This window comes from Bison bison, unplaced genomic scaffold (assembly GCF_000754665.1).
Source record: "Bison bison bison isolate TAMUID 2011002044 unplaced genomic scaffold, Bison_UMD1.0 scf7180017864043, whole genome shotgun sequence".
Classification (NCBI taxonomy): Eukaryota; Metazoa; Chordata; class Mammalia; order Artiodactyla; family Bovidae; genus Bison; species Bison bison.
In genome coordinates this window covers 7,252,834-7,267,770 of record NW_011494615.1, presented here as the reverse complement: position 1 = coordinate 7,267,770, position 14,937 = coordinate 7,252,834, and the positions used below count along the sequence as shown (strand labels likewise).

Here is a 14,937-nt window from a genome sequence, read left to right as displayed (position 1 = left end):
GAACAGAAGGGGACAACAGAGGATGAAATGGTTGGATGGCTCACCGACTCAATGGATGTGAGCTTGAGTAAATTCCAGGAGTTGGTGATGGACAGAGAAGCCTGGCATGCTGCAGTCCATGGGGTCACAAAGAGTGAGACACGACTGAGCGACTGAACTGAACTGAACTAAATTGCATTCATATGTTGATACGTATTTGTTTTAGGTTAATACCTCCTCCACCCCTGTCCATGCTAGACAGCAGCCAGGAGAGATGCTCACTTTGTTTCCCTCAGGAGCTAACTGCCAAACACCTTTCACTCACTTAACAAGTGTTCACATAACAAGGATGCAGTATTCTAGGCATAAAGGACACTATGGTTACCAAAAAATAGGCATGGTTTTTGTCTCAGCAGCATATAATCTAGTCAAAAGAGAAAAGAATTAATCAAATTATATAAAATATGAAATTACAAATAGAAAGTACCACCAAGGAGAATTACACACTATCATGAAAGTGTACATATAAGAGGGAAGTGAACCAGTGAGGAAAGTCAAACATAAACTGGGGCAGATATCATCAGACAAAACAGAGATCAGTGAACAGCATGTGCCAAAGCCCTGAAAGAAACTGAGAGAAGGCCAAGTACAGTAGGAAAGAGTGCAAAGGAAACCCGGCAAAGAACCAGGGACCCAGGCCTAAGTCAGTCAGTACACAGGATTTCTCTACATCACAGTCAAGGTTCAGAAGTGGGCATGTGACCCAAATCAGTTCGATTAGAATGAAATACAAGTTTTACATGGTCAACCAGGAGAAGAGACAGAGTGTAGTGAGGGTCTGAGGCTTGAACAGCTATAGCCATATTGCTGACTGCAAGGGAAGACAATGTAGAAGGGTCCAGAAATAAGACCTAACAAAGAACAGGGTCCTGGATACCATCTGAGTGGTATACATGGATACCTCAAAATGGCCCTGGTTATGTTTTTCACTTTCATCAGCCATTAAATTCCCCTTTTACTTAAAACGAAACGAAACTTGCCAGAAACAAGAATACCAACAGCAGCAAGGCATGAGACAAGGTGGAAGAGGTCAGAGGGGGACCAGATAACATTCTGTTAGAGAAGGATCAATGGAGTGTCTAAGCCTTTCCTGCCTCCTGCTTTCCCTGCTAAGTTAGCAATCAGTAGGAATAATTTCTAGGTGTCTGGATTTTGTAACTGTTTCAGTAATGGCTTCCACATGAAATCCTGAAAGAGTACATTTGAAAGGAGAAGATCATGAATCCAGTTGTGCACAGGTTGAACCTGAGATGCCTCAGAGACATCTAAAAGGAGATGTAAAGAAACAATAGGTGGAAAAATTACTTTCACAATAAAGAGACGTCTGGCTTAGAGATAAAAAACTAAGCATTATCTATGTAAAGGCAGGAACTAAAGCCATAGATTTGAAGGAAGTGACTTAGTAAGAAAATGGAGAGTAAGAAGAGAGGCCTAAAACTAAACCCTTAAGAAATCTCAAATATTCAACAGTCAAATAAAGAAGGATGCAGCTGTAGAGGAGAAATAGATGAAGCAGACAAAAAGATAGGGGGGAAAAAATGAAAGAACACTGTTTACAAGCACCTTTAAAAAAAACAGTGGATATACTGAGACACTGTAATGTAATATGACTCAACGATATGGATTTAATTTTATCTCAGCCTCACTGAAAAATCACTTGAACATCCAAATGTACCAATAAATAATAATTTGATAATAGTAAGTCAAGTATTTTATTTATGCAGTCAATTCAGAAAAAAAAAAGATTTGAAAAAACGGACAAAAACAAGTGATTATAACATAGAATATGAATGGGGAATGCTACATTACTGGTACCCTTACCTGAACAGAAGGGACATCTGTAAAAGCTTTTATAAAATCATCCTCATCAACTGCTCCAGCACCTCCTTCCTTAGAAGCACCTGATAATTAAAAAGAAAAAAAAAATTTTTTTTAAGTTTACTTTTAAGCATTTTAGCACCATGAATGCCATGAAAAAATTAACTTTTGATACGAAAAAGGCATAATTTTGAGACATTCCATTTTACAAGAAGACATTAAAAACTCTTCAACTTCTCAGAAAAGAGAAGGTACTTAGTAGTAGTTGATTAACTCTCTGTAAGATACTAGACGAGGCTGGTAAAAGAATCCAAACTATACAAACCCTCTCACCCTTCGTTCAACGAAACAGCAAGGACACAAGAAATACAGGTAAAAGGATAAACATTTAAAAAGAGGAACAGTTTAAGCGACAATGTCACTATTGATGGCAAATAAGTGAGATAAAGGATCCATGTGTGCTGCAGTGGTCAGGAAAGCAAATGTGAAAAAAATGAGGGTCTTCAAATTAACTTCAAACATATATAGAGATCTCTTACTGTATATACACAATCAAAAAGTAAACTCAGTAGGCAGTACTTACTTAAAAGCCACTAATTAACCTAAAAAGAAATGCAAAATGGTTGTCTGAGAAATAGCTGAGAAAAGAAGAGAAGCTAAAGGAAAAGAAATACCCACTAGACTGCAGAGTTCCAAAGAACAGCAAGAAGAGGTAAGAAAGCCTTCCTCAGCGATCAATACAAAGAAATAGAGGAAAACAATAGAATGGGAAAGACTAGAGATCTCTCCAAGAAAATCAGAGATACCAAGGGAACATTTCATGCAAAGATGGACACAATAAGGGACAGAAATGATATGGACCTAACAGAAGCAGAAGATATTAAGAAGAGATGGCAAGAATACACAAAAGAACTGTACAAAAAAGATCTTCACGACCCAGATAATCACGATGGTGTGATCACTGACCTAGAGCCAGACATTCTGCAGTGTGGAGTCAAGTGGGCCTTAAAAGCATCACAACGACCAAAGCTAGTGGATGTTATGGAATTACAGCTGAGCTATTTGAAATCCTAAAAGACGCTGCTGTGAAAGTGCTGTATTCAGTATGCCAGCAAATTTAGCAGCAGTGGCCACAGGACTGGAAAAGGTACGTTTTCATGCCAATTCCAAAGAAGGGCAAGGCCAAAGAATGTTCAAACTACCGTTCAATTGCACTTGTTTCACATGCTAGCAAGGTAATGCTCAAAATCCTTCAAGCTAGGCTTCAACAGTATGTGAACCGAGAACTTCCAGATGTTCAAACTGGATTTAGAAAACGTAGGAGAACCAGAGTTCAAATAGCCAACATCTACTGGATCATAGAAACAGCAAGAGAATGCCAGAAAAACATCTACTTCTGCTTCCTTGACAATGCTAGATGGTGTGGATCACAACAAACTGTGAAAAATTCAAGAGATGGGAATACCAGACCACCTTACCCGCCTTCTGAGAAATCTGTATGTAGGTCAAGAAGCAACAATTAGTACTGGACATGGAAAAACAGACTGGTTCCAAATTGGGAAAGGAGTACATCAAGGCTGTATATTGTAACCCTGCTCATTTAACTTCTATGCAGAATACATCATGCAAAATGCCAGGCTGGATGATTCACAAGCTGGAATCAAGATTGCTGGGAGAAATATCAATAACCTCAGATATGAAGATGATACCACCTTAACAGCAGAAAGTGAAGAGGAACTAAAGAGCCTCTTGATGAAGGTGAAAGAGGAGAGTGAAAAAGCTGGCTTAAAAGTCAACATTCAAAAAATGAAGATTATGGCATCTAGTCCCATCACTTCATGGCAAATAGATGGGGAAACAATGGAAACAGTGAGAGACTTTATTTTCTTGGGCTCCAAAATCACTGCAGACAGTGACTGAAGCCATGAAATGATAAGATGTTTGCTCCTTGGAAGAAAACAAGGACAAACCTAGACAGTGTATTAAAAAGCAGACATTAGTTTGCAGACAAAGGTGCATATAGTCAAACCTATCATTTTTCCAGTAGTCATGTACAGATGTGAGAGTTGGACCATAAAGAAGGCTGAGCACTCAAGAATTGATGCTTTTGAACTGTGGTGTTGGAGAAGACTCTTGAGAATCACGTGGACTGCAAGGAGATCCAACCAGTCAATCCTAAAGGAAATCAACCCTGACTATTCATTGGAAGGACTGACACTGAAGCTAAAGCTCCGATAGTTTGGCCACCTGATGCGAACAGCCAACTTATCAGTAAAGACCCTGATGCTGGGAAAGACTGAAGGCAGGAGGAGAAGGGGACGACAGAGGATGAGATGGTTTGATGGCCTTACCAACTCAATGGGCATGAGTTTCAGCAAACTCCAGGAGATGGTGAAGGACAGAGAAGCCTGCTGTGCTGCAGCCGTGGGATTGCAAAGAGTCACAACTGAGCAACTGAGTAACAACCTTATCCAGTAGTTCCTAAACATTCAACACAGTTTTCATAACAACTTTCTTTCCACAATTATTAATATATTTTGTTCCTTTATATGTTAATACCATTTCTTGCAAAATACTTTGTTACAATATTAAGAGCAACTGAGCAACCATTAGGGAAGTCTGAGAACCAATATCTGACTCCTGTAAAGTATACATCCCAGCTGGTACAGGAGACCTGCACAGAAACACCACAGCACAGCCAGTTATCCTTAGTGTGCTCAAGAATGCAAAGCAGAAAGTTCTACTGACAAATGGAGATGCGAAGGGGGAGTGCAGTATGAAGAGTCACCACAGTGTATATGCAATTTACTCAAGTGTCATATGTACAACAGAATGCTAATGCCCATACATCAGCCCGCCAGCCACAACAAATGCCAAAGGCCTCAAGGGAATGCAGAGAATCTGACTAAACCCTGATAAGGCCAGTGCCAATGACTAAAGACATACATAGGAAAGTCTAAGTTTGAAAGTCACAATTTTTACTCCAATCATAATGTCTTGATTATGCAGTAAATTCTGTCTTATTATGAGTAGGGTCAAATAAGCTAGTGGACAATAGAGGAGGAGCAGAAATTAAATGGCTTTTAGAAGTCCGACACAAGAGGGACTTCCCTGGTGGTCCAGTGGCTAAGTCTCTGTGCTCCCAATGCAGGGGGCCCAGGTCCAATCCCTGGTCAGGGAACTAGATCCCACATGCTATAAGGAGAGTTCACATACTACAGCCAGAAGATCCCATGAGCCACATTTAAGACCCGGTGCAGCCAAACACATAAATTTTAAAAAAGAAGTCCTGCAGAGATACAGAGACAAATCAGCCTTAGGACTATCTCAGATATGACAGTTAGGTCTCTAAACCTGGACACAAATATTGGTAAGAATTTACATAGTTTGAATAGCTGACCCTAATCTACCTTACTCTTACTTCTGAGAATCACTGTGGTTAAGCAGAAGTGCTGCTGATAGTGCAAAGATAGAGGCCATGCTGAGCTCTGCATTCTAACCTTTCTTACACCTCACATGTCTTATAAGGAGACCTTTTTATAAACCTAGTTTGCCTAATCTTTTTCCTCACCTTCATTTTGAGTGTTTGGCCTACAAAGTATTATAGGAAAAGGATCTCTGCATAGGAAATAAACTGTTGAATTAATTGTTTCATTTCACATTCAACATTTCATTTTCTGATACAACTTTAAAAAGTTCACCTAAACATACCACAAAATCCCTTTAGCACCAGCAAGGAAATAACTACACAGAAGAAAGTAAAAAAGAGTAATGGGCTTTCATGTCAAATATTACTGCAAGAAAAGGAGAATGGGCATGCACACCAAGGAGACGTATTTAGATAAATTAAGTCTGAAAGCAGGAGCACAGGTAGAGGTTGGGCTGAAGGGACAAGCAAAGCTGGCTTCCAAATTGACTAAAGCTCTTTCAAACGTAACTGGGTTAACAATCACACCAGAGAATGCTAATGAGCTGAAACAGAAAAGAAGAGCTTTGCCCAGTTGTCTAGCGGTGGTGGTGGTGGTTTGGTTGCTAAGTCGTGTCTGACTCTTGTGATCCCATGGACTATAGCTCGCCAGGCTCCTCTGTCCATGGGATTCTCCAGGCAAGAATATTGGAGTGGGTTGCCATTTCCTTCTCCAGGGGATCTTCCCGACCTGGGAATCGAACCCAGGTCTCCTGCACTGTAGGCAGATTCTTTACCAACTGACCTACAAGGGAAGCCCGCACAGTTGTCTAACCACTTTAAAACAGAGGTCAGTAATTTTTTTTCTGTAAAGGACTAGAGAGTAAATATTTTAGACTCTGGGGGCCATGTGGTTTCTGTTGCAATTTCTCAACTATAATTGCCATTATAGCCTAAAAGCAGCCACAGACAATATGTAAATAGTGAACAAGGCTGTATTCCAATAAAGCTCTACTTGCAGACTACTGCAATTTGAATTTGATACAGTTTCCACATGTCATACAATATTATTCTTCTTTTGAATATTATTAGTCATTTAAAGATGTAGAAAACATTCTTAGCTCATAGGTGAAATAAAGACAGACAGCTGGCTGGACTTGGCCTGTGTACTATAGTCTGCTGACCCCTGCTCCAGAATCTACTCTAAGCTGGTAATCACTTGCACTGGGAGGCACAGGGAGGGGAAGGGCGATTAGGGGTACTGTCATTCAGGAGACAGCATGGCTTCTCGTGTGCCAGACTGGCTAGAGCAGGCACTCTCAGAAATCCCCAAATACTACTTCTAGAGGTTCAAGTATAAAGAGAAAACTTCATGCTTGCCAGTCCTTAACTACTAAGGATACAAAGGTGAATTAAGCCAAGGGTAAAGTAGCATGTTTTAGATACAGGAGCAAGGCGAGCAAAGTCTCAGAGGTGGAAAGAGGCAGGTTCCTCCCACGCTACAATGAAGCGACTAGCACTGAAGAGAAAGATAAATGCAGGAAAAACAACATGGAAGGAAGTATGGCATGAACCTTGATAAAATTAATAAAACATCCATAATTTTTCAAGAGAATTACGCTAATGAAACAACCATTGATGCTTTTGAAGAGTGCTATGAAAAGACAGAAGAGCTTTCTGGATCCTCAACTTTCTAAGGGAAGTAGGCTGAAAAAGATACTCAGCTGAAAACATAAGACACTTCTAGGCAAAAGAAGAAAAGATTTTGGGGGGCAGAGCCGAGGGTCCAGGGCGCAACCAACAACAGAGGAAAACAATGGTTCAGAGAAGCATACCCAAAGAGAGAATGAAACCTTCTTGACGGAACATTCACGATGCCTGAGGTAAGGGAACCTGACCGCAGATTCCTGCAGGACTTCAAAATGCTACAAATCAGTGACTGTTAGGACGTTCCTGTTCCTCCCCTTTTTAAATGAGAGTGTCTATTACGGTTTTTCCATGCCGGTACCACTGTTACATGTTGACTACGTGGGGTATAAGTAGATGTCTCTTTAGTTCAGAGGCCTTAGGATGGAGAGAAGCCACCCAGAGGCTCACATGCATCTGGACCTGAGGCAGATCACAAGATGATGGACTTTAAGCCAATGGTATAATTAGGATGAGACTTTTGGGAAATGTCCACGAGTACCATTTTGTATGTGGGAGACATGTGAATTACTGTGGTTAGAGGGCAAGCTGCAGCAGACTGCACAGAGAGCTATAAAAGCTGCTTTCATTGCTGACAGTTGCTCATTTTATAATACAATTTTGCAGCTTTCCCTATTGAAAAGTGAACTTCCCAGGAAAGAGGTGGAGAGGAGTAACTGAGAATTCTAGTTGAGACAAGACCTAGGGTAGGCTGAAGGGGTCCCTATCTGGTGATTCTCTAGTGTGTAGCATAAATAAATTTCCTCTGAGGAAAGCTTCTAGAACCTTCAATTTGGACCTGAAGGACCAATTCAATTGAAGGACCAAGTTCAAGCAATGAACTGACAATCAAAGTTCAAATATGTTGAATCCTTGAACAAAACAGAATTGAACTGCAAGGGTCCACTTACATATAGTTTTCTAGAATTTAGTTTTTTAAAAATACTGAGGTCTACACTTTGTTTTATTTACTTATTTTTTTGTCTGCATGGCATGCAGGATCTTAGTTTCCCAACCAGGGACTGAACTTGGACCCCTGGCAGTGAAAGCATAAAGTCCTAACCACTGAACCACAAAGGAATTACTCTAGGATTTTTTAAGATAAATAATGCAGTACTACATAATGCATGGTTTGCTGAATCCATGGGTGCAGAATTGCAAATAGGGAGGACTGACTAGGGGACCTGAGTATCCGATGACGTGGGTATTTGTGGTGGGTCCTGGAACCAACGCTCATAGATACTGGGGGATGACTGTACACAAGAGGGCAAACCATTGTGAACTAAGTCATAGGGAACAGAGAACAGAATTTTAGAAGTGTAGATATGAGAACTGCCTAGTTACAGCGTGCTAAGTCGCTTCAGTCGTGTCCGACTCTGTGCGACCCCATAGACGGCAGCCCACCAGGCTCCCCCGTCCCTGGGATTCTCCAGGCAAGAACACTGGAGTGGGTTGCCATTTCCTTCTCCAAGTTACAGACTACAGAATATTAGTAGATGAGGGTATAATGCTTAAAGAAATAATATGGATAGAATCACAAAGATGCCAATCAACAAAAGATAACAGGAATAAACAGATAATTTGGGGGGGAGGAGAATGCAGTATTACAACTATTTAAATTAAAACAAAACAAAACCAACTTTGACCGAAAGATTAAACAAAAGAAATATGTAGAGAACTAGAAGATACACCTGAATAAACTACTCAGAATGTGGCCAAAAGAAACAGGGAAACGCAAGTATATGAAAAGACGCGGAGGACAGCACGAGAAGTTCTAATCTCTATCTAATCGGAGTGCCTCAGAGAGAGAGAATGGAAATGTTCACAAAAAGATAATGGCTGTGAACTTTCAAGATTCATGAAAACCAGCAATCTATAGAGTCAGGATGCACAACATAACCCAAACAAGACAATGAAAAAGAAACCCACGCCTAGAACTCTGTGGTGTAACTGCAGAACACCAAAGAGTCAGTCACCAGAGAAAGAAGAGATCACCTAGAACGGAACAGACTTCTCCAAGGCAACAGTGGGAGCCAGAGAATACGTTAATATCCTCAAAGTTTTAAAAGAACTGTAAATCTAATTGTGCACTTAGGAAGATTAATCTTTAAATAAGAACACAAGTGTAAAAAGTCAATGCACTGAAAATGAAGAAAACAAAACATTACCTAAGGATGGTCTGCTTATCTAAATAAGAGGTTGGCTTTTTTTTCTGAAAAGGGCCAGATAAAAAATATTTTAGGCCTCATGGAGTGTGGTGCAATTACTCAACTCTTCACAAATGAATGAGTGTGGCTACATTTCAATAAACCTTTATTTCTTAAATCAGATAGCAAGGACATATTTGGCTGTTGGCTATAATTTACCAAACTCTGGGGTAGATAAAAAGCTCAAAACAATATATAGTAAAATCATCTAAAAATTAAACTTTATCTAGGTGTCTAGTTGTAAAATCAAAATATAATTAATTTCCATGCTTCAAGCAACAAAGTGAGAAATTTTAAATTAAAAAATACTATGCTGAGGAACCTTGAGGGCAATTACTCTGAGTGACAAATACAGTATGATCTTGCCATTTGTGAACTAAAAAAAAAGCACAGATACAGAGACCAGATTGGTGGTTTCTAGAGGCAAGGGGTAGATGAAATAGGCTAAGGGAGTAAAAAGATACAAACTTCCAATTATAAAATAAATTAAGTCATGGAATGCAAAGTACAGTATGCTGACTACAGTTAATATTATATTGCATATTTGAAAGTTGTGGGACTTCCCTGGTAGTCTAATGGCTAAGACTCTGAGCTCCCAATGCATGGGGCCCAGGTTCGATCCCTGGTCAGGGAACTAGACCCCACACGCTGCAAGTAAGCACAGCAAAATAAATAAATAAAACTAAGTTAAAAAAAAAAAGTTGCTGAAAGAGTAAATATCAAAAGTTCTTATCACAAGAAAAAAAACGTTCTGCAATTATGTATGGTAAAAGATGTTAACTCGACTTACTATGCTGGTCATTTTGCAATATATACAAATCTTGAATTATTATGTGGTACAACTAAAACTAATCTTATATGTCAAATACACTTCTATTTAAAAGAAAAGAAAATGCATCGACTCTGCTGATGAATCTGGGGAGGACTTAACATCTTTGTAATACTGTTTTCCTATCCAGGAATGTAGTAGCATGTCCATTTACTCACGCCTTTAAAATTTTTTTTCAATAAAGTTTTATAACTTAACAAAATATTATGTTTTTCTATAAAAGAGAAACGTTTTCAGGTACTAGAAATAAACCAAACCAAACAAAAAAAAAAAAAAAAAAAGAAAAATTGTGAGGGGAAGAACGATTAAATTTTAATGAGACATTAAAGAACCCTAAAATTAGTGGATAGATACTCTGTGTTCATGGACAGGAAATCTCAGTATCATAAAGATGTCCAGTCCTCCCAAACTACTGCCATAATCAAGCCTCAAACAGGACTTTTTGTGGAAACTGTCAAGCTGATTCTAAAATCTATTTGGAAGACCAATGGGCCAAGAACTGTTGAAACAATCCTTATAAGTAAAAGGTAGAAGTACTTGCCCAACCAGAAATCAAGACTTACAAAACTAAGATGAAGATGACAATTAGGTTTTAGTGCAGGGATAGACACAATACAAACCTCAAAAATAGATTCACAAATGTATAAAAAAAACTGAAAGATGACAAAGAAATGATTCAGATTAACAGGGAAAGTAATTCAATAATGATGTCCTAAAATTCAACAAAAGACTGAGATAACGGATTATCCATTTCAAAAAAGTTATTTCCTCTTGAAAGGAAATTTTAAAACTTTTTTAAAAAGCAATCTTAAAACTTAACAGTAGACATTCTGATTCGCAGGGTAAAATGGTAGTCATCCAATTTCAAATCAAATGTTCTACGAAATACTCCAAAACGCAGAGAGAGACCAAAAAGGAAAACAAAACTGCCCAGAGCACATAACTTGTTATACACGTTCTCACTTCAAACTTCAACTGTCCCATTATAAATAAATGGGGAATATAAACATCCTAAAACCAGCAATGTCAACTACAGAGCCCTTGCTGGAGAGAAAATATGAGGAATTTGTATGGAAGAGGAGGATCCCGGCGGAGGAGCACGCAGGTATCAAGTACGGTTCCTTGCAGAACCAGGGATAAGTAGCATCTAGATGAGGTGGGTATCCCTTCAAAGCCTGGTGGATAAAGGAAGAGAAGATAAGGGTTCTCCTGAAACAAGAAGGTGTCATAGAATCAGAAGCGTAATAGAAAACCCCCTTGTATTTATTAGAAAAGAGGTTGCATTTCACGATACCAACAGAAGAGGGCATTCCTGAACTAAGAAACAGTATATTTTTCTTTCAGGCCCCACAGAATCACTTGTTCTTTGAAAATATTCTTAGGATATTTGAGAAAATTTGAGTATACAATGGAAGTGCTTAAAAGGAGGTGTATAATTTAAAAGAATAAATTTACAGAAAATAAAAGGGCTTAAAGGAACAAGTTAAATATCACCACAGAGAAATCAAGACAAATCCACAATATGGGAAAATCTTAAAAGACAACTGGCTTAGACTCTTTTTTAAAAAAGTCAATGTTGTGGTATAAAAATTGGTAAGGGAATTGTTTTATACAAATTACTATGAACTATTCCAGTATATGATAATGGTATTATGCTTATAAGGAAGACATTTTTAAGAATTAGAAGCTTCATATTAAATACTTATGGCTGTAATGTTCTGATGTTGACAATTTACTTTCCAACTGTTAAGTTTTGAAAAAAGTATTTATGGGAATATATCTATATGGAGATGATTAAAACAAATATGGCAAAATGCTAATTGTTAAATCTGGGTGATGATTATTTGTGGTATGCCAACTTTGCTATATGCTAAAAATTTTTCATAATAAAAGCTACATTAAAAAAAAAACTACATAAATTCTAGCTCACTAAAAGCTACAGTAAGTATGGATTAACATCAGGGAAAAAGGAAAGAAACAACAGGAATCAAAATCCACAGTTAGCAGTTATCGCAAGTCAATGGAGTAAAGAATGTTTCATCTAATTGTAAAGACAATAACTTGTCCATGCTTGAGGAGAAAATTAAAATGAATATACTGTCACCTTATACAAAAGAATTTCAGATATACTGAATGAACTAAACATAAAATAATTTTATGTTTTAGAATAAATTAGACTATTTGTATAAACTTTTGGGACTGGTCAAAATCGTCCTTATACAAGATAGGAAATTTGGAAGTAAAAAAAAGGACAGATATTTTACCTACCAAAACAAAATTCTAAAATTTTGATATAAAAATGCCACAGACAAAAGAGAGACTGAGGAAATATTTGTGACTTATAATAAGAGCATAAAAGGCCTAATATTTTTAAAATTGTAACAAACTGTTGAGAAGATAAAACATTCCAATTTTTAAAAATGGGAAAATAATAAAGTATAACTCGTACAAGAGAATATGCTAATTCCCATTAATAAATTCAAATATTCCAAATTTAACTGGAATATAAACTCTAGGAGGACAGGTCTTGGTTCCGTTCCCTGATATTTCCTAGAGATTAAAAAAGTAGCAGCACACTGAAAAAGCTTTCAGTAAATATTTGCTCACTGCTGCCTGGCTGGACAGGTGGATGCAAATTAAAAGAAAGCGGTACCAAATGACATTCACCAAATGTCATTCACCAAAATGACAATTAATGAAGCTGTTCTATTCAATGCTGGAGAAGGTAAAATAATGTCTTTATTAAAATGAAACACAAGCAACCTTATTTAAAGGAGTCTATTCTACAGATTTCCTTCTAGAGAAGGAAATGGTAACCTAGAGTATTCTCTTCAGAAGAGACTGGCAGGCTACAGTCCATGGGGTCGCAAAAGGGTTGGACATGACTTAGCCACTAAACAACAACAAATAGCACAATTCTACAGATTAGAAGCACCAGAAGGTCCAAATATATAAGTACATGGAGACCTGCATTCTTAGTAATGGCATTAAGTTGTGAACAACCTGAATGACATTGACACTGAAATGGTTTATTAAATCATGGTACATCAATAATGTGGAATACTCTACATTATTTAAAAAAATGTGATAGCTCCCATTCTTGATGTTAAAAAAACAAAAATATGTTTTGTGGGGGGGGGGGGAAGCAAGTTGCAAAGTGTTTACGAGCACATTTAATGTGAGCAAAATCTAATCTGAATACCTACACAAATAAACATGGAATAAGATACGGAACGAATATCATAGAAATACTGGCTACTTAGGGCAAAGAGATTAGAGACAAGATATTATGAACTTTTTTTTCTAAACATTTTTCTAATGTTAGACTTGTTAACAGTCAGTATATCTTTCATGGGCATCCCAGGTGGCTCAGCAATAAAGAATCTGCCTTTAATGCAGGAGATGCAGGTTCAATCCCTGGGTCGGGAAGGTCCCCTAGAGAAGGAAATGCAACCTACTCCAGTACTCTTGCCTGGGAAACTCCATAGACAGAAGAGCCTAGCAGGCTACCTTCCATGGGGTGGCAAAGAGTCGGACATGACCTGGCAACCAAACAACAACAACATGCCTTTTACGTAAAAAAAAAAAAAAAAAAATCAAGCTATGCATTGCATTACTAAGAAACACAAAAACTGATTCTAAAAAGGGAAAATGTCTGTGTATAAAATAGATAATTACTAAGAACCTACTGTAGAGCACAGGGAATTACTCAATATTCTGTGGTGACCTAAATGGGAAGAAAACCCAAAAGAGAGGAGATACACATATACATATGGCTGAGTCACTATGCTGTAAGTAGAAACCAATACAACATTGTAAAGCAACCATACTCCAGTAAAAATTAATTCTAAAAAAGGAAATTTAAAATTTTAATTAAAAAATTAAATGTACAACATGGTCATCATAGAAATAATGTTTATCAATTCAATAATATAATGTGATAAATATAAGCTTGGAATTATAACCTATCAATATTAAAAACTTCTACTTTATATGGACCAAGTATAACAAGTCTAACTAATGGAAAAAGTCCCTCCCATGTGTGACCTATGTTAGTGACATTTTACTCTTTTCTGAGACAAACTTTGAAGTCAATTTGCCTACCTATATATGACACTATAGTTTTCTAACACTTAAATCTCAAGTCAAGAAGTATAGGCAAATGAAGCATGGAAAGGCCAAAACACTAACAAGCACTAACACTAGTTGGTGGGACAATGAGCATGGACAGATATTGTCATTTCTTTTCCACTTGCTTTTCCCTTGAGCATTCTGATGGTCTGCTCAGTGGCTAATGTGAAGCCCTACACATAGCAGGCTCTACGCAAAGATGCAGACAAGAACAATAACTTATCTCTGAAGAGAGTGGGTTTTCAATATGCCTACTAATTTCAATCAAAATAGTCTGGTTGTTTATACTACTTCCTCCCTTCTCTTAAATATTCTGAAAGCTTCATAAAATAAACTTTGCACAATGAAATTTGTTTCAAGTTTTGCACAACAGGTAAGACGAAACTGAGGTAAAAGAAAATAACTGGAGCAAAACACATATATTTTTAGACATACCAGCTAATTAGGCAGCTTACCGATTTATATTTAACTACTTATCAGTTAATTATTCAAATCATATTTATCTTAAAACCAAAGTTAAGAGAGATAGCACCAGGGCTTCTTATGAATAAATGAGAGGGGATTCACAGTAATTTAAGACAGAACCAATCCCTAAATTCCAAATGTAATAGTGTTTTGCTACATAGGATAAAAATAAGAAATATGTATCTCATGTAGTATGAGGGAGGAGATGATCCAGAGATGATCCAAAAAGCCCTTGACAGTGGGCCAAACACTGGGCTCTTGTCTTGTCTCTGCTAGTAACTACCTGGTCTTGGATATATCATTTACTTATGAGTCTCTTCATCTGAACTGGGGTTGTACCACCTTTTAAGATAACT

The 14,937-nt window shown here is 37.7% G+C and overlaps 1 protein-coding gene across 1 annotated transcript in view; it reads right to left on the bottom strand.

The window, feature by feature from the left end:
* CLASP2 (cytoplasmic linker associated protein 2) overlaps nucleotides 1–14,937 on the bottom strand; it is a 175,513-nt gene that overhangs the window by 100,603 nt on the left and 59,973 nt on the right. The window contains exon 9 of the mRNA XM_010835579.1: nucleotides 1,861–1,940. Within this exon, the coding sequence (XP_010833881.1) occupies nucleotides 1,861–1,940 (80 nt within the window). The remainder of the gene's footprint in view (nucleotides 1–1,860; nucleotides 1,941–14,937) is intronic.